At 40.1% G+C, this 18,843-nt stretch overlaps 1 protein-coding gene across 8 annotated transcripts in view; it reads right to left on the bottom strand.

The window, feature by feature from the left end:
* Positions 1 to 242: 242 nt before the first annotated feature.
* Positions 243 to 18,843, bottom strand: part of RERG (RAS like estrogen regulated growth inhibitor) — a 110,168-nt gene continuing 91,567 nt past the window's right edge. For all 8 annotated transcript variants that reach the window (XM_075115144.1, XM_075115113.1, XM_075115108.1 and 5 more), the window contains exons 4-5: positions 4,887 to 4,960; positions 243 to 4,158 (exon numbers count right to left, since the gene is read on the bottom strand). In XM_075115144.1, the coding sequence (XP_074971245.1) occupies positions 3,751 to 4,158; positions 4,887 to 4,960 (482 nt within the window). In that variant the 3' untranslated portion in view covers positions 243 to 3,750. The remainder of the gene's footprint in view (positions 4,159 to 4,886; positions 4,961 to 18,843) is intronic.

Below are 18,843 nucleotides of genomic sequence, written 5' to 3'. Positions count from 1 at the left end.
TTTGGTTCTGTGCTTCACTGTAAATGCTGCCCAACCTCTCGATTCCAGGCCTAGCAGCCAAATAAATTCAAATGAATTGATCCAAATGCTGAAGTGCTTATTCAGGCAAAATTCACTGTTTCTTTTCCTTAGATAAACATTAAATAAAAACTGAATCAGGACTTCTGGAACTGGCCCCTTAGAAGCTGGAAGACAACACTTTGGAGACAACTAACAGAAGATCAATGTGTAAGAGTTCAGTATAGAGAGCACTATTTTTTTATTTTTATTTTTTTCTTATATATTATCTACAAGCACAAGCTTTCATATTTTTAATGTAAAAATGCATACAGATCATTATATATATAAAAATCAACTAGCCTTGTAGCAAACTGCCAGATGCAACTATCCCCAGGTTTGGGGACAACTTGTCTGGATCCAGGTGCAAACTCAGTGGCTGATCCTCACTTCCATCTGTGGTTGCACTGAACCCCCAGATATGAAGATTCTCAAAGTTCTAGGGAAGTCTTGATTCCTGATCCAGGTCTTGCAGCATGGGCATGACTAACTCTTCATCAATTGAAGATAAATATTTAAAAACTTCATAAATGACAATCAACTTGTTGTAGGTAACAAGCATCCGTTTCACCTTTCCTCACCCTTTGTTTAACGTCCTTCCCATCCTCTCTCCACAAAAATGATAACAGGCAGAGGAGAGGAATTTAACTTTAGCATCATATATGTACATTCAAATAGCAGCAGTAGAACAGAATTTAAACTGTTGATGTCTGCTGCGGAAAGGCTTCTGAATGTGGGTTCATGTTGCATTTGGCCTTTTCAATGCTTGGGCACTTCTTGGCTCAATTTGCACATTGTAGAAATATGACACATTTATAGCATAGCCAATAATATGTTGCAACATTGTGAGCAACAGTAAACCAGATTGCATTTAATACTATGTAATATGTATCAAGAGATTACAATATCCTATAATATATCTGGCTTGACAAGCAGGCCATTAGACCAAGGAAAAAAAAATTAATGAGCAATTAAGTAAAGAGATTTGTATTTGTGTGGGAGGAAAGGTCACAAAACAGCAGCCTCCTTTTTGACCATGTGTTTATCATGTTCAGCCCTTTCCAAATTCAGCCTTTGCAAAGGAATGTTACTATTTTATTAGAGGTTCCTTATGTAACAAGTCATATTTGCACAGTGGAACATTTTCTTTCACCAGGATTTTATAAGTTCTTCATACAGACGGTATAAAAGAAGATACAATTTGCTGGGCTTCTTTTGGAAAGTATTAGGGCCATAACAGCCCCTCCTTCCTTTTACCTCTCCTAATATAAATAGGATTAATTTATTTCTCTTGTCAGTCATATATTACCTTTTTGTATATTAAATGCAGCTCAACCCTGAACCTCAAGAAAGGCTTTCAGAGAAGAGAACTGTTGAAGTTGTCTTAGAGAGGGATAAATCCATTGCTTAGCATACCAACATAGAGACTTTCCTCTCAGCTCTGTTGTCATGGGATTGAAGGTAAGGATTTTGTTTACTTCAGATTTGTGCAACAGCACTGGTTTGAAAGATAACAGAATGACTTGGTGAAATGCTCAGTCTGGCTCCTAATGTAACATACATGTTTGCAAGTTCAGACCTTCAGCTAATGGCTACTGATGTGTGAGCAGACACTAGCTCTTTCGTTTACACTCATATTGGTTCTGTGTTAGTAAAAGGACTAAAAATGGCAAAACTACTTTTTTTTTTTTCCCAAACAAAAGTTAAAGATGTGACCAATAGTTTGGGCACAGGTGTGTCATGGAGATAGTGACACCACCTGCTGGAAGAACCCCCTTCCCAGGAGCACACGGCGAAGATTGCATTGCGGCGTGTGTGGCTGGTGTACAGTAACATACCTGAATTTGAGGGCCAAACTATAGGTATTGATTCCAGAAGAGTGGACTGAATTTTCCCTGCCTAGAATGCGGGAAACAGAGAAAATAAACAACAATACAAATAAAATATACACCTGAATGTGATGTTCTTCAGTGCTGGTTTGGTAAAAGATATGGGTGAGAGAATGTTTAAAAAAATTTCACTTTGGTAAAATACTTTTAAGAGAATCCTTTTGGAAAGTCCTGACTTGGGACTTTTCTCTGTCCACAGGGATATACAGCCTTGATTCTCCAGCCACTTCCGCCTCTTATATGGCTACCTATAGCTGTATAAAGTGCTATCCAACCAGATACCCTCACTCTCATACATCTGTGGCAGTTTGTGGTTGGTAGCCTTTTGGTGTTACTTCCTTACAGAGTCAAATAGCCATATGAAGTCCAAAGCAGTGGAGAATAAAGTTGTAAGTAGTTGCTACAAGAAGGCTGTTCCTCAAAGGAGAATAATGCTGATATTCCCATTAGTCATCCCAACCTCCAACCTTTTGCTGTGGTTCTACACGGTGTCAGTCTGAGCTGCACACCATGCTGCCTAAAGGGATGCAACACAACTGGTGGGAGACAAGCACAATCTGAATGGGTGTCTTTCAGTCTTGGTCTTGCATCTCTTAGCAAAAGGTTAACAAGCCAAGTAACAAGGCAAAACTGGCTTAAAAGAAATGCATGAGGGAGCAGAAGGGAGGAGAAAAAACTGGACACCTTTTATGCCAGGCACAAAAATCTGATAAAAATGCACTTTCAGTTGAATGTGCCAAGTAGAGTCACAAAAGAACTGTGCTAGTCTAAATGACAGAGTGCTTCAAGCAACATCTGGAAGTTTAAACAGCTGGAAATTATGGCCTTTTGATATGGTAGAGGCCATTCACATCTGATTTACGTTTGGGCTTAGACTTTAAACACTTGCCTTCCCATGGATTCAGTTCTTTTTTGGTATAAGATAGAATAAGAAGAACTACTTGAATTGAAATTAGACCAAAACAAAAAAGCAAACAAAAGCGAAAAACTACCCATAACTAAATCAATAGTAATATGGTTATTTTTTTAGTGTAATTTCCCAACACATAAACTCCCATTTCCCCTAACACAGTACTGTGCTTTGAGGCAGAAATGCTGAAATGCCACTGGACTAGCTGATTGTTTCTTGATGAATTCTGCAGTTTCAGAGACTCTGGAAAAGCAGCTGAACTTCAGCTCTGTTGAAATGTGTGTCTTGCTGGCTAAATGCTCCATGAAAAAGACCTTTCCTGTATTTTTTTGCATACCTCGCTAAGAACACCAGCACTCATCGATTTGACAAAAATAACAACAAGGAAGGTCAGTTTGGAGTAAAAGCACACAATGCACCAATTTAGAGCTGGTGAAAGGTGTCAGATGAACTTTCTAGTAAAACGCAGCAGCCTCTACATGTATTCAGTCCTTGAGAACACCAGTTGTGGTGGTTGTTGATGGACTGGGGACTGAATCTTTCTATCCAATGGCTACTGAGCAGCTGGCTGGCTGGAAATGATGTTTAGGCACTACTGACTTGCAGGGGATTGGTGCCAGCCTTGTAAAAGCACAATCATCTAGTCCTTTGGATTTTGCCTTTTTTTTTTTTTTTTCCTTCCTTTATGTTAGCCAGAAGCAGTGTGGCTACATACATCTTGAAACCAGAAAAAAGTCTGACCCCATGTTACTCAAAAAAGTAGTGTGGCTTGTCTTTTCTATTTTTTTTAATTGCAAAGCTTTGACCATTTTTAATTAAATGTGCTCTGCCTGCCTCATCCCTACTCCAAGCTAATATATTCTAAAATGCTTCTCTGGCTTCGTACAGCTCTTTTTAGCTGCTGATTTTGGTAAGCATCTTATTAATTGCCTGCTTGACGTGGGTGGTGGAGCTTCGTCTCCGAGTCTTGCCCTGGACCATCTTTCGACGCCGCACCTCACGACAGAGCTCATAGAAGGCCTCCATAATGTTGCCCTCTCCTGTGCAAGCAGAGCACTCATAAAAAGCACATGCTAGTTCTGTGGCCAGCTTTTCACCTTCCTCTGTGCTGACCTGCCTGGAGTGATCCAAGTCTGCTTTGTTCCCCACCAGGATCAGGGTGACGTTTTTGGGTTTTTTAACCTCATCCAACAAGTTCTTAAGTGGCAGCACTTCCTCAAAGCTGCCTCTGTCCGTGATGTCGTAAACCAGCACGAAGCCTTCACCCCATCGCACATGTCCTTCTTTCTGAATAGCGTCCTCCTGTTTCGAAAAGACAGACACCAGCCTTAGGAATTTCTTTTATGAAGGAGACACTAAGCCTTCAGACAGACGTTGGTCCTCCAAAGCCTGCAAAGCCATGTACATCTGCTTTACTTTATACTTTATGCATGTCACCTTTTTTATCACCTAGCATAGGAGATCTACTCTACCAAGGTGTCATGAGCTGTCTGTGGCAGGCTGGTAGCAGGCAATTGGAACAGGGTCTCTGTGGAATGATACCCAGCACAAGAACTGCATAGGACTGTGCAGTATGAGCACCTGCTATGTTTTGAAAGGAAGGGGGACGCAGCTATGAGAAAACTGCTCTTCCCTTTGGTGGGAATCATTGACTGAGGCTGCCAAGCCTCATCACTTGACTGTAGAAGTAGACTGACTTTGTGCATAGTAATAACATGTCGTTGGGTTGGCCCTGAATCAAGGAATGAGAACAAAATAATTTTAATCCCAGAGTAAATGCTGACTTTATTTGTTCTTCCAGTGTTCAGAAACTCTAACCTGGGCCCCTTGCAGAAGGGTCTGGATCCAGCATGCTGGGTCCAGCAGCAAGCTGGTGGTGGTGGAGTAGGGGGAGCTCTGCTCAGAAGAAAATCTCCATCCTCAGAAGTGGAGTACACCTGCCACCACTGCACTGCTGCCATGACCGCACTCCCCTTCCCTGCTGTCTATCTGAGCCAAGGTATTGGATAATAGTACATGTACCCACGCACCTGACCAGCTGTATCTAGTATCTCCATGGAAACCACTTCATCGTCAATGGTAGCCTGGTGACGATATGTAGACTCTGAAATAAGAACACATACTGTGAAATATATTAAAACACAGTATTTTTTTTTTTTTGTATCTTCCTTACAGCGACGCCAGCACAGGACCTGAGATGTAACACACAAATTCACTAAATTTTATTTGTTGGAGCTCTTCCAGGCATCCTTGAGCACACTCAACACTCAATTCCTCCTTTATAGCGGTGACTATTTTACCACTCCCCATATGGAACAACTCTTTGTTTCCCATGTCTTACACCTGCAAAGGGCTGTGCCTGTGGATGGTGCACTCTGTGCCAAACAAAAGGACAGTTTCCTACAGCAAAGAGCTGCAGTCCTTTTTTCATGTTTGCTTATAGGGAATGTTGCCACCTTTGAAACACAAATACCGCTACTCTCTAAGTATCCAGCTCAAAAGCCTATCATTGTGACCAAAACCAGTATGGTTGCAAATCAAGGAACCTAACCACTAAGCTCAGGCCTTACACTGTGATAAAATTACAGAACAGTTAGCTATTTTAGGAATGTCTCTTTGAAACATGCTGAAATCATCACATTCCCATCTTCTAGCAAGGGCTCAAGCAGTGATTTTCCTGTGTATGATTTATGAGGATAACCAGTGGGCATTAAGGATTCACACTATGCTACAGGAAAAAAAGGAACCTCTTTACTGTGTCCCTGGTTCCGGAACCAGGCAACTAATCAGAAAGCTAGTGACAAAAGGGCTTGTTTTATCTTAATGAGCTGATAAGTTAAATTTGATAGCATTTGACCTAAAACTTGGAAAATGATCTGTGCTAACATTCAAATTTATTACTGTTGCTAGCTCACAGATGTCCTATATCAAAAGGCAAATGCGTGCGCTGTAAAACTGTGGCCAGTGACTACGAATGCTTTGTATTGTCAGAGACACAATTCTTTTATTTGGTGCAAATCTCCTCAATAGAAACAAAGGATACCTTTAAGGAAACACATTTCTTGAATTTGAACTTCTGAAAGGGCTCGTGCATGGTGAATGCCTTTTTCTGTTACATATTTAAGAATGTCACCTCTTCATAGTGATGAATGTTTCAATGCTGCCAGTGCTGCAAACACTCTCTTCCCAAACAAAAAATGTCACTTCCCTCCTGTGCTACCTTAATTGTTTTAAGTAGCACAGCTGCCTCTAATAGGCACAAATGGTCAGTTTAATTAGGCAGATGGCAAGCAACCTTGCTGTCAGGTTTCAGGCAATGAAGACTAGTTTTTCGGGTTTTTTAAGTCTGTATATACTCCTTCTGTTTAGTGTTGCAAGGCTGCTGAAGGAGTTGGAGTTTCACCTTTATGATCCTGAGGCTATACCTATGCAGCAGAGTAAGATACAGCCAAGTGTCTCAGTGGTATGTCTTACCTGTCCCTTCTGTATGCCCTCCTAGCTGCTGCAATTCCCCCAGGGAAATGCAGAAAAGCAGGACCTGACGTTTGGTGTGGAAACTGCAATGATACGCCTTCAGCAAGTTATTTCAGCAGCTAAAATGTTCAGTACTCTGTTGGTACTCCCTGTGTGGTGCTCCACATCCAAGGTCGTTTAGGAGCTTATACTTTGTTTCTTTGGGGGAGAGGGCTGTGAATAAGACATGGCTTTCTGAGTGAGTAATGTGATATTAGCTCCTTACTGTCTAGACTGTGCAATGCTTAAATGGCTTCAACCATCTGGCCCTGCTTGACAACTAGCTGTTGAGAATCGGTCTATGCAACTTGCAACTACAACAACTTACTTGCAGCCTACCTGTGAAATGTCCTTCTTAGGAGGCAGAGTGTGGTAGGCCATACAGCTCTTCCTTGTGAAATGGGAGAATAAATCTCGAGAATTAGAGTTGTGCTTGCTGTGGAAAAGCAGCATTATTCTTAAATGATACTTGAGTTCTCAAAATAGGACTCTGGCAGCACTTTATGTTGCATGTTTAACACACTTTGGCTGCTTACGTTGGGATGGAATTTGATTCTGGACAAGTAGCACTAATTTGGGTCAGATTAGTGTAAATATATCTTAGTAAATGTGTCTCTGTTCCCTTGCTTTGGAATGTGCGGTAGCTGGGTGAATTTTAATGAGGAGTGTAAAACAGCTGGATGCTTAAAGCAATGTTTTGTGTAATCACAGACATGGTTTCTCTTTCAAGGGAACAGAAACATTTGAAGAATCTGGTCGTCTTGCAAGTTACAAGCCTTGAAGTTGTGATTGCCAGTCTGTTCACATCGATCACAAGGTACTTCACAAAAGCATTGCCTGGCTTTGGGATTTATTAATATAATTTTCCCTGTGGCACTCTGTTTTTTGAGACATGCAGCTAGAGAGAAATTAGATGTTTTGAGATATCTGCTGGATCCCTAACTGAAACCATCAACAGTGCAGGTGTCCAGTGTTTCAGCTAAGCACCGTTGACTCCTATTAGGGTTGATGAAGTGAAATAGGTGCTGGATATAGCTTGACTGATCTCTCTGCTGGGATGGATCACACCTCAAAAGCACTTAGAAGTCTAAAATTGGTCAGACGAATCCAGGCTGTAAATGTTTTATCCTTGCATCATCATGGTCTAGTAGAAAGTGCAAAGTGTAACACTGCCAGCAGCCCTCCTGATATAGGCTCCCAAGACAGCCATAGACAACTTTCTGAGCTTCAGAATACCATTTGCACCAGGTGATGCCTATATATTAGATCTATAGCTATATGACTAAAACCTCAAAGTTGTGTTTTGCTCTTCATAGACTCAGTGTCAAAACTGCCAGCCTCAAAGCAGACCTAGGGAGCTGCTGCTGCTGCTGACTTAAGCTGTGGTGTGCTCGACCTTGTTAATGCTGTGGCAATACAGTAGTCATATTTGGTGGTTTGCTGTTTCAATGTAAGTAAATCTGACCTGTTCTTCTTGGTTTGGGGTTGTGCTATGCTTCTATTCATATTCCCAATAACAAGACCAAAGGTGCTGATGAGAATGGCTTGGGAAGCTGGTGTCAGATTTCAGGGTCCCACTTGGTTATAAAGCTGCAATCCCCCAGCACTCTTGCTGTACAAAGCACTCTGGTTCTCACAGTCCTAGCATTTAAAAAATTGAAATATATTCCAGAAACTTTTTGAGCTGTCAAAAGGCCTGAGAAACATGTTAGAAAGTGGTAGCAGTTGGTTTGGTTTTGAGTCTATCATGTATTGCCACAAAAATTCATTAATAGGAACTGGATAAAATTTTCAAATTACCACAGCTGCTGAATAGTTATGGAAATAATGACTCAGGGGGGGTCTCTGTTGATAAGCATGTTACAAATCTCCCTAATCTTCTGAACAATATTTTTTTTTAAAATGCCGAAAAAAAACCCCTGTTAAACTTAAATAGAGAAAATTTTGAAGCCCAGGATCCACAGGCTCTCTATGGATATGATATTCAGTCACAGCTTGACCACATCACATCCTTGTGCTATACTTACTGTGACATGTTTAATAGAGTTTTGGCCTGTAAGACTTAGCTGGTAATTTATCAAGCCTATTTGTCCAGGACTATTCTGATCTATTGAATGTATGTGTTCCAGAAGATTATATTTCCAAAAGAAAAAACTATTATCTAAGAAGTAATTGCTAATCATGGTTTATATTTGCAGTGATGTAAAAAGCTGTAGTGATGCAAAAAGCTGTTTTCAGTACCTGTTTATTTTGAACAGGTAATACATATCAGAGGTATTTCACAGCTCTGGAAGGAAATAATGCATTGGAAGGGTTTATGGCTTTTAGTAAGAGTAGGTAAATTGGCTGAGATAGAGCAATGACATACCATTTTACGTGTAAATTTAAGGAACAGCCTAGTATCTTTCGATTGCTTTTAAGTACAGAGGAACACAAACTCTGTTTCTACAGAGAATTTTAGTTCATTTTTGTCAAGAAATGTTAATAAAACAAGGACATTTAAAAAATTCTCTAAGAAACTTTGGTCTCATGGTGGTTTTTGGCCAGTTGGATTCGAGAACTTCAAGAGATGTAGAGAAAGAGATTTTGTGTAATAATTATAGCTGAGTTTCCAGACCAAAAAGCTACAGCTAATAGGAATGAGCTTCGAAGTTATGGTTAAAGTCTTGTCTGATGTTAATGCAGCAGTATGTTTAAAAGACTAAATTTTCCCGTAGTTATTTCTGATTACTTAATAAAGGTTCTGTGGTTTTGATTGGTTTGTTTTGTTGTGTGGGTGGCTTTTTTTTTAATAAACTCCCTGTTCGTTTAGCCTCCTGCAATCTTTGACGTCCGTCAGGATGGAACCTGTCTCTCTCACATTTGAGAACAGTGACTTTGACAGCCTATTCCGAAAACAGTTTACCTGCATTACTAACCCTGGCGCTGTTTGATATGTTCTCCAGAGCCTTCCTCCAGCTTGCCTTTGTGAATTCTGGCCCCTCCCTCTGCATTTCCTTGCTGCTGTTCACCTTTTAGAAAGCCCCTGCAAGTTGAACGTACCCTCCTCAGAAAGTCTTTCTTTTCTTCCTTCTTCCGCCCCAGCTCCTCTCAAAACTCAGCTGAATGTATCATTTTACATCTGGCTATTACTCCATCCATTATTAACTTTACAGGAGGGTTTTATCCTGCAACTATTGGTAGTTTCACAGGAACCACAGCTCTGACCTTGTGTATTTAGAATATCTTTCTAATGCTAATGCAGTGCATCCCCATGTGTGTCTTTATTAACTGATACTACAGACCCCAGAATAAGCATAGTTGGGTTGTTTATCAATAATATCATCAAATGATATGCCGTACATTGTTATTGCTCTCATTATCATGTGTAAAAGAGCAAAAAGAGTTAAAAAGTTACTGAAAGGAAACTCAGACTCCAACAGATCTGGTGACTGGACTTGGACTCTTCAATGTTGTGTTCCACATGTGTACCCCCAAGAGCCAGGAAATAGAGAAGGAAAATTTCTACCTGTGATGTGCTTTATATGTATGACTATCGTATTACACGAACATTCATGTCCAGCCACAAATTCAAACCAAAATGTGTATGAAAGAAGGTATTTGTTTGCAGTGATACTTAATTCAACTCTAGGGGCTGTAGCCTGCTTCACATTCAGTCTGCTGTTGTGAATGTTGCTTTTGGAATTGATATAGTGATGTGCAAAGGAGTTTCTTTTCTAACGTCATTTTTAGGTTTTTTGGCTACAAGGTTGCATTTGCTGTAATCAGAGTGGTGACTGCTGTACAGCAAGTATTCCCAAACTAGTCAGATTAAAACTGAGTAAAAGAAGTGATGTGGGAGGCACTGCAGGCAGCGAGTGTGCCCTAGCTTGCCGAGCTGCTCTTAATTGCTGTTTTCATTCCAAGGCAAAGCTCTGAAATATTTCCATCCTGAAAGCTTTGCTAAAGTCAGGTTTGGGTGGAGGGTAAAGACCCTATTACTGCCTCTGCAGAGGCACAGAGAGAACGGCCCAGTGTCTGCTTTGGGCAGTCAGCAGGCATGTGCCTTTGCATAAGCCAAGCTGTGGGGCTGTCCCTGGCCCATGCAGACAGGCACAGACTATTAGCAGGTCACCTTAGAAGACACTCCATGTACTGTGGGGACCCATGGGGGACAAAGGACACTCTGTGGAGCACAAGGACACATGCAAAGAAAAAAAAGTTATTAAAGTATGAAATATGGAGAACAAATTCAGAGGAAATGAGGCTTCATTAGGTCTGTTGCCCAGTAAGCAGCTTAGTTTTTATCATAAAAAAGTGGGAAGGAAAATAAATGCCTATTGCATGCATAGCCCCGTGCCTATAAAGGTCTCATCTTTGTATTGAAAGGACTTGTTGCATGCCCAAAATTTGCTCTTTAGGTAAAACAGGAAGGAAATATAAAACTAGCCTACAGAAAAACATTTTTTCTTGTTGATATTTGCAATAAATAACATATTTTGGCCTCCAAAAAGAAATCCTACAATACAGTTTTCTTGAAAACAACTCTAAACTTAATGGGAAGTATTTCTATTTGTTGGCTTCTGCTGCATATGATTTTTCTCCTGCATGCAAAGAGAAGGGGAGTGGTGTTCCATTTCCTTTCCTATAGGTTCTGTCTTTACCCAACTTTTCCTGAGATAGGCAGAGAAAATGTGTGCAGATACTTGGGAACTGTGTTCATTAAGGCATGCTAAAATAAAACCAACAAAGGCAGAGCAGTGCTAACCAGTAGGGAGCAAGCTTCAAGGCTTTAACTTTTGTTGTTATTGTTTTGTGTGATTTTTTGTTTGTTTTGGTTTTCCTTTTTGTTGATGTTGTTTTTGGGTTTGTGTTTTCTTCTGATTTAACTTTCCCACCAACACTAAGCAGAGGCATTAGTTCCTGGTGGGAATTATGCCCATGACAAGTTTAAGTCTAAATAAACCATATTTTGCTACATTTTTCTGTTTGATTGTGGCAAGAAGTCTTTGTTAGTTAAGCTGTGAGTTTCACCTTACTTCTGCCAATATAAATGAAAACTAACCAGCGAGACTTTTCTCACACCTAAAACAAGCAAAACAAAAGCCTGCTCTCCTGAAGGTGCAAAAGCAAGCACTGGAAACTTCTGCTCATCTGGAGAACATTTCAGGATATGATGAGTAAGAAAAGTAGGGGCAAAATATTTTGCAGATGTAGCTACAGCAAGAGCAACCGCTGACATTCCTGATTTTTGCTGTCTGTTGAGCTACCGTAAAAAGGCAATATTTTTATTAATGGCACCATGAATATCTTCGCCTTGAGACTCATATGAAAGAAAACAAACCACATTTTCAGATAACTGCTTCCCATGTTATTTTAAGCATCTTCCTCTGCTGTTCTCAATTACATTCCCATCATTGACCATTTTAGAAGCCAGTGTTGGGAGTTTAAGGTGCTCTAGGCCATACCAGTCCATTTCCTTACAAACACCTCGGAGAAATTAGGAAAACGTTCATGGCTCATTGCCATAATACATTCAGTATAAGTTCCTACTGCTAAGGAGTATAGTAAAAATTATACATAAAATGTGTATCAAGTTAAGCAATGTTTCAACTGTTTTGAAGTGAAGAAAAATAAAAGCCCAGGAAGATAACTAGTAAGGCACAATTTTGACTATTGAGGGCTGAATCTGTTAAGCACTGAGGCAGAAGAAATGAGTAATTTTGTTATTAAAAATTGAAGATGCTAATAGCTAGAGTCTGGCTTGAAGATAAGGCTGTTTTCCAGCAATTTATCAAGCGTCTACACATTTGTCATGGTACTCCCTGAAACACAGGTTGGCAGCCATTCCTCCTAGCCCCAAATGGTTGGTTACCATTACATCTTTCTTTGGCTGAAAGCCCATACTGGACCACATATGTTATTTCTAGCTTGTGCTTGGATAAGCTGTAGTTGTCAACATGGGTGTTCAGATGAAATATGCAGAAGTTAAAGTTCTGCAAGATGATGGCAGAATTCTCTCCTCTTTTGCTCGTTGTGGAAAATAGTTATTTTTAATCTTGAGCATGTTGATGATCTGGTCTATAGTACTGTGGAGACTGCAGTATCCTGCTGTGCAGCAGGAGGAAGAGAGGACTGCGATGGGAGGCTTCTCCAGGCTGCCTTCCTCCTGGGGCTGCTGGTTTGTCAACCTTTACACCCTAGGACTGAAGGCACCATCAGTTAATTATTTATTAACGCTTATTTTAGTATGGCCCCCTTTGCTAAAAGTTCTGTTTGCTGTCTGGGCAGTTTTTCTCTCAGCTGTGCTGCTGGGAGTTAGTAATTTTATGGTAGAGGCAGGCAGTAAACCTTCAGGAGTGTTAAGACAAACTTGCTGAGTGAGACACAAGTCAAGAAAACTAGAAATCTACAATATACAGAGACATGTGGTTCTTCAACTTGTGATCTGCAGCAGTGAAAGCAATCCTGGGGATAAAGGGTTTGTATTGAGACAATATTCCAGCTGTCCAGACAATGTGTTAGCTGAATAAACCAGAGAGCAAAGACAGTCCTTGAGAATTGTTTTTGGACCTGAGCTCTCTTTCATGGCTGCATGGGTGAAAAATTAGCCCAGAAAGATAGTTCTTGCATCTTCTTTTGCTACAGTAAATTATTCTTAGTGAGGTCTTGGCTCCCTCTGCTAAGCTGTTTATGGTTATCAACCATTTTGATGGAAGCTAGTTTGGATATATTCCCACTCCACTCTGTTTATGTTGTTTGTACAGATCTGTACATATCAGGTGCAGAAAAGAAACTCAGGCTAGCAATATTTGCTAGGGTTGTATTGTTAATTACGTTATGTATGGTAACTCCAAACTTCCCTTGTGGTCCCTGAATGATACCGTTTTGCTAACAGAACCCCCAGCTACAGATGTGGTTATATAGGCAAAACTACCCTTCTAATGTGAAAATAATCTCCTCGCAACGAGCCTTCCAATGGGAAAAGCCTTCTTGCCAACTTAATATCTTCACAAAGTGATTTCTGCTGCTCTTGCCGCAGCAGTGAAATTTATAAGTCTTGAGTTGGTCTATAGGAGATGAAGTTCTGTGCTGTGCGATGATTCAGGGCACTAACAGAGGTGTCTGTCTCCCTCCCTCAAGTACCTGTTTACCTAGTGTAACTTTCTGCAGTCTTTGGCTGTAGCATGCTATACCGGAGAATGATGCTGTCATGGCCTTTTCATAATCAAGCTGGTGGGGCAGCAGTTTGTACCACCTTATCTCCTATCTTTGCTGCTTTACTGATACCTACCTGTGTTTGATGGTGTCTTATGGCTCTCTGTATGTTGCATTATATAGGAATTTATAGGTTTTTTTTTTTCCCCTCCCAGTTGAAAAAGAGTAAACAAAAACCTGAGTGACTTAAAGAAATTGTGAAATAGTTGGAAAAAATACTCTTTGAAGATCTCACTATTAATCTAATAGTCCTAGAAAAAATATTTTTTCTTAAGACTCATGTTTCTTTATGGTTACCTCTGCTCCTTCAAAGTAATGAATAGTCTTTTCTCTGTCCCATTCAAATTAAACTCCCATGCTTTCTGTCCCTCTTTGCCTTCATAGGTGGGCCAGTCTGTCATGCACTGTTCTGCTGATAATCTGCTCAGAGACAGTTTTCCTTTCAGAGGATTAGCAAAGTTGTATGAAATACGTGAACAGCTAGAGAAAGACATCTAGGGATAGTGTGAGAAAGTCAAGTGACTTTTAGAAAGGTCAACAAAAACATTAACTCCTTGGTTGCTGTTATTTTATAAGTAGACTTTTGTTTAAAGCACCTTTGATATGTGAGTCTTTAGGAGTACCAGTTACTTAAAGGATTTACAACCCTTCTATGAGATGAAGGATTTTGTATGTGAGAAGCAGAGGCAGAGAGACTGTGGGCAACAAATCAGTGACAGAATCAAGAAAAGAACTGAGGAACCTGTCTCCTGCACTTCCTTGGAGTTTTATTTGTTTGGTTTTTTTTTTTCCTCTGTAGTGCAAAGGTGGATGTCTTAACTCCCTGCACCTCAGAAAGCACCTGATTTTTCCAACTGTACATAAAAATGATAATTCAGAACAAACGACAAAACCCAGTTCATAATCTCTTTTTTTAAAATCTTAGATATCCCAGCTTTGTTTCCAGTTAAGCAAATTGTTCCGATTATGGTAGAACAAAAAAAGTGTTTTAAAAAGCACCCACATTGCAGCTACAGCTTCGATGAATTTTCTTCTTTCATCATTTGATCCAGGAGATTCTCCCTGCATATCATGGCTCATGGAAGCTGGTAATTTGCTGTTGCCCATGAAGTATTCTGCAGGCCATCAGTGCTGTCTGTCTACTGCTGTGATGACTCTTTGGAATTCCTTCTCCTTTTTTGCCCCCCAGGAAAATATAAATTTACCATTTCCCTTAATGACTTATTCTGATTTAGCATCTCCAATTTAAAAAGCAATTAAATACCGCTTGTTTGATGACAAACCACAAACCATCTTTGAGGTCAGGTGAAGGCACCCTAAATTCTGGGCACTCCCACTAGTTTGTGGGGGAAATTCCTGAGATCCAGACTGTTATTCTTATTTACCGGCACTGAGGAGAACAGCTATTCACAGCAGCCTTGAAAATCGTGGTATTAAGTCCTGGGTCACTGAGGTCTATGGGAGTCCTACATTCAGGCCAAGAGTTTACCCACAGAGGGTAGGTGGTCAAATAAAGCTCTTTGCACCTCCACCTTGAAACTCATCCCCATGGAGCATGTCCATCCCTGAGATGATGCTGGCTGGCAGGTGTTAAGCCTGGTTTTGTGGCAGCAGTGAGGCAGTCAAGCCCCGAGAGGACCACCTGCAGCGGTGCTGCTGCGAGGGTGGCTGCTTGCAGGCTGCAAACTCTTGCTGAGCCAGGCAGCCTTGGTGGCAGGCAAATTGTCAGCCTGCTGTCACCCTTTTCTTGGCAAGCACAGTTGAAATGGTACATAGGAATGCTTGTTTTTGTGCTTCCATGAATCTCTTAATAGAGCCAAACTGACATATAGCACAGATTTCCAGTTCTGTATTAAATCCACAGCGAATGTGTTGCTTATGTTGGTGAAGCGCTTTTAGGCTGTGTCTTAAGTGGTGCCCTAACCAGGCCAAGTGATTTTAGGCCTTCTAACACCACACTGAATTTGCTTAGTCATTTGTGAGTCATGTTCTAGATAAAAAAAACATATAGACATTAATGAAATCTGGTGAAATCCATGTGGTAACCCAATTCCCTTTCTCAGTACATATTTAACAAGCTAAAGAAGACTAAGTTTAATGCTGAATTCATATATTTAATATTTAAGAAAACAACTGTGTGTATTTTTTCAAATGTGCAGTTCCAGCCTATTTCCACATAGAGCTCTTTCACTGGGCCTTCTAATTCTGTTGCACGTGTGGGATAGTTGTGGGATTTATTATAAATACAGATTGAAAGTGGAAACTCATTTGCTCTGATAATGCCAGGTAACCACTTAGATAATGCCAGGTAACCACTTAGTCTGAGTGATTAAGCACCTTTTTAAAAAAAAGCAATTGAAAAATAAAAACATGCCAAGATGATGATGGTGACTTGCCAGTTAAGCAGAAATGGAGAAGTTAAGGGTTGACGGTTAATACTCGCCTGAAAAATGACCTTTGTTGCAGTTGTCACCCCTTGGCTGAGAATAGTAAAATAAAAAGCAGAGTGATATACACGTTTTTGTGAAGATGCAGATGTCCTACCAATGTTTGCACAGATCCAACATCATGCACAAAGGTGGCATAGCTGCAAAGCCCTGTCTTCAGCAGCTACGTATGTGCCAAAGCTTGCAAGATTCAGTGATGCTCCTCCCGCCAGAAAATGTTATTTTTGTGGTTTGTAATTTGGCTCCTGCAGCTACAGCGGTATATCCAGATGCTGCTAAAAATACGGTCCTTCATTTTCTTCTGGCAGGTTAGAGTAGTAAAGAATATTTATAAGGTGTGGTTTTCCTTTCCAGTTAAAACGTGCCACCCTTGAATAAAGAGGACAAGGTTTTTTTTACCCTGATGCTTACTTTACGGTAATGTTGAATTTCCATCAGGCCTTGTACAGCTTGGTGAAAGCTTTCCTAAAAATAGGAATTATCTGGGGATTCCTTGCATCAAAGGGCTAATGGGTGGTTGAAAACTTGACATAAGAAATAAACTATAAATATGACATTTTTGTCACGGCCCTGGTGATTTTTTGCAAAACCTCCTGTTGCTTAGTAGCTAGATAGTTTGCATCTGTTTTATCCTGCCCTTTCAAAATTACTTGGCAAAGCTGCTTATTCTCCCTGTAGCGTAAATGGGTCTCACTGACACAACTTAAGCTTGAGCTTTTTTACATTGCTGGAATATGTAGATATCCCTCTTTCCACCCAACTGCCAGTTCATTACCGCTAAGAAGAAATGAATCCATTCTGCTAAAACTTCTCAGTGACTTCAGCTCAGTGATGTTTACAGGTAACTGGACACTAAATCACCACAGGATGATAAAGACAGAAATGTATTCTTTCAAGCACTCTTTCTCAAAGCTTTTGGAGGTGCAGTGCCCTTCTGGCTGTTCTCTGAAGTCCTGAATAGTGGTTAGAATTTTAGGAGTTTTCTTTTTTTTTTTTTCCCCTGAACACTTCAGACCTTCCTTTGAATCCCATTGTGATCCATAGTTTGAAAAAAGAATACTTTAAAAAACAATCTCTGGTGGGCAGCTTTCACCAGAGATTACTGTGATTAAGAAACGGCTTACTGACAAAAGTTCATTAGCTTTTGAATTTCTCAAACCTTTTCCTCTGAGCAACTTAAAGCAGTTAGCTTCGCAGTAACTGTAATATATAATTTAAGCTTTTATCCTCTAAACTGAATGAGAACGTAGAATTCAGTAAGTCAGAAGAGATTTAATGTTTGTTTTATTGAGATAGGACTGTTGTCTGCATGAAAGGTTTCTGTGTTGCAAACAGAAGATGATTAGATTCCTGAGGGGCACGGTTAATTTGCAGTTGTATTCATTTGTAAAACAGAAACAAATGTCAAGTCTTGCACACCGAAAAGGGCATAGGGCCTTCATAATGGGGCAAAAAATAATAAACCTTGCAGCTTGCTAATCGCTTTGTGTGCTTAAGCAAGGCTACAAGGATACTTTTGTATGCAGTGCCCCTGTAATAAATTGATGAACATGGACTATAATGAGACAAAATGCTTAATATACTTCTACCGTCAAGTTCTTAAAAATATGTTTTAGTTATAGAGATGTGAAGTACTAATACTACTAATAATAGAATATTATACTGAACATCCCACTGTGCGGTACAAGGCAAGTGACATATAATTCACTGAAGAATACATTGATATTAACAGATAAAAGAATGTATTTGAGTTCAGGTTGTTCAGTGAATTATTTTCCCAATATGAGATTTCTGATATCTGTCATTTCTACATCTTACCAGATGAAAGTACTTAGTATGATACTGAATACTTTGCTTTGTTGAAAGGGCTGCCTAGGTTTTGCAATAAAGAGTATTAAACTTTTGTCTTTGTTGTTGCTGTGCAAGTTTATGGTGTTCTCTATTTCTTTAGTGAGACCTCTTAAAGAAGCTTAAGAAAGAAATAGGTATTTAACTGTGTGATCTGTATCTAAGCCTCCAAAGAAATGTTAGGAAGAGGTGGCAACTGATTGCAGGAGAAAAGGAAATTTCCCAGCCCCTTACTTCATGTGCAAATCAGTTCTGAGGTTTCAAAGGTGCCTTCTAAGATGTTAATGCCTCATCTCACACTTCTTGGCCTGGATTTTCCCTGGTGCAGAGCATTCAAATATTTGCTAACTTAGGAAATACTGAGCAATCGGACCTTGGCCCAAATTTTCAAGTAAGGCTTCTAATTCAGAGCAATTGTTTGAAGGGTTTTTTGAGATATCTGTGCCCGCTTCTCCAAAGTGCCAGACCCAACAGAGTGATGTGGGAACAGTGGAGGAGACATGCTCCTTTTGATGCCTGGTGTTCCTATCTGGTCACCCAAAAGGTGAGAAGCAATGTATGTTTGAAAGTGAGGACAAAAAAATGCTTCTAAGGATAGGTAGAGTGACTGTAAGTACCTACGTTTTTTTTTCCCCTTGAATTTTTGAGATCTGCATCCCAGCCATCTTATTCTCTAGCAGCTGATGTTTGGGTTATCTAAAAGCAGAAAACTGATCGCATGCTAAATAATTTTCAGAATGAAATAGTAATGCAATTGCTTTCAATGGCAAAATTCCCACTGACTTCTGTGTAGGCAGAAATGTGCCTCGTGTATTAATTCTGCTTTCGTTTTGAGTGCGTTACTGCTTCTCTGTTCTGCCATCTTAGGTAAAAATTTGTTCCAGCTTTAAATGACCATAGAGAAGCTTTTTACAGCAAATTTAAAGGTTGACTGAGGCTTGGAATTTTAACTCTATGACTTTCCATTACTTCAGGCATGCTA

The sequence above is a fragment of the Phalacrocorax aristotelis genome, chromosome 1 (assembly GCF_949628215.1).
Source record: "Phalacrocorax aristotelis chromosome 1, bGulAri2.1, whole genome shotgun sequence".
Lineage (NCBI taxonomy): Eukaryota > Metazoa > Chordata > Aves > Suliformes > Phalacrocoracidae > Phalacrocorax > Phalacrocorax aristotelis.
This window is presented reverse-complemented; position numbering and strand designations above follow the sequence as displayed.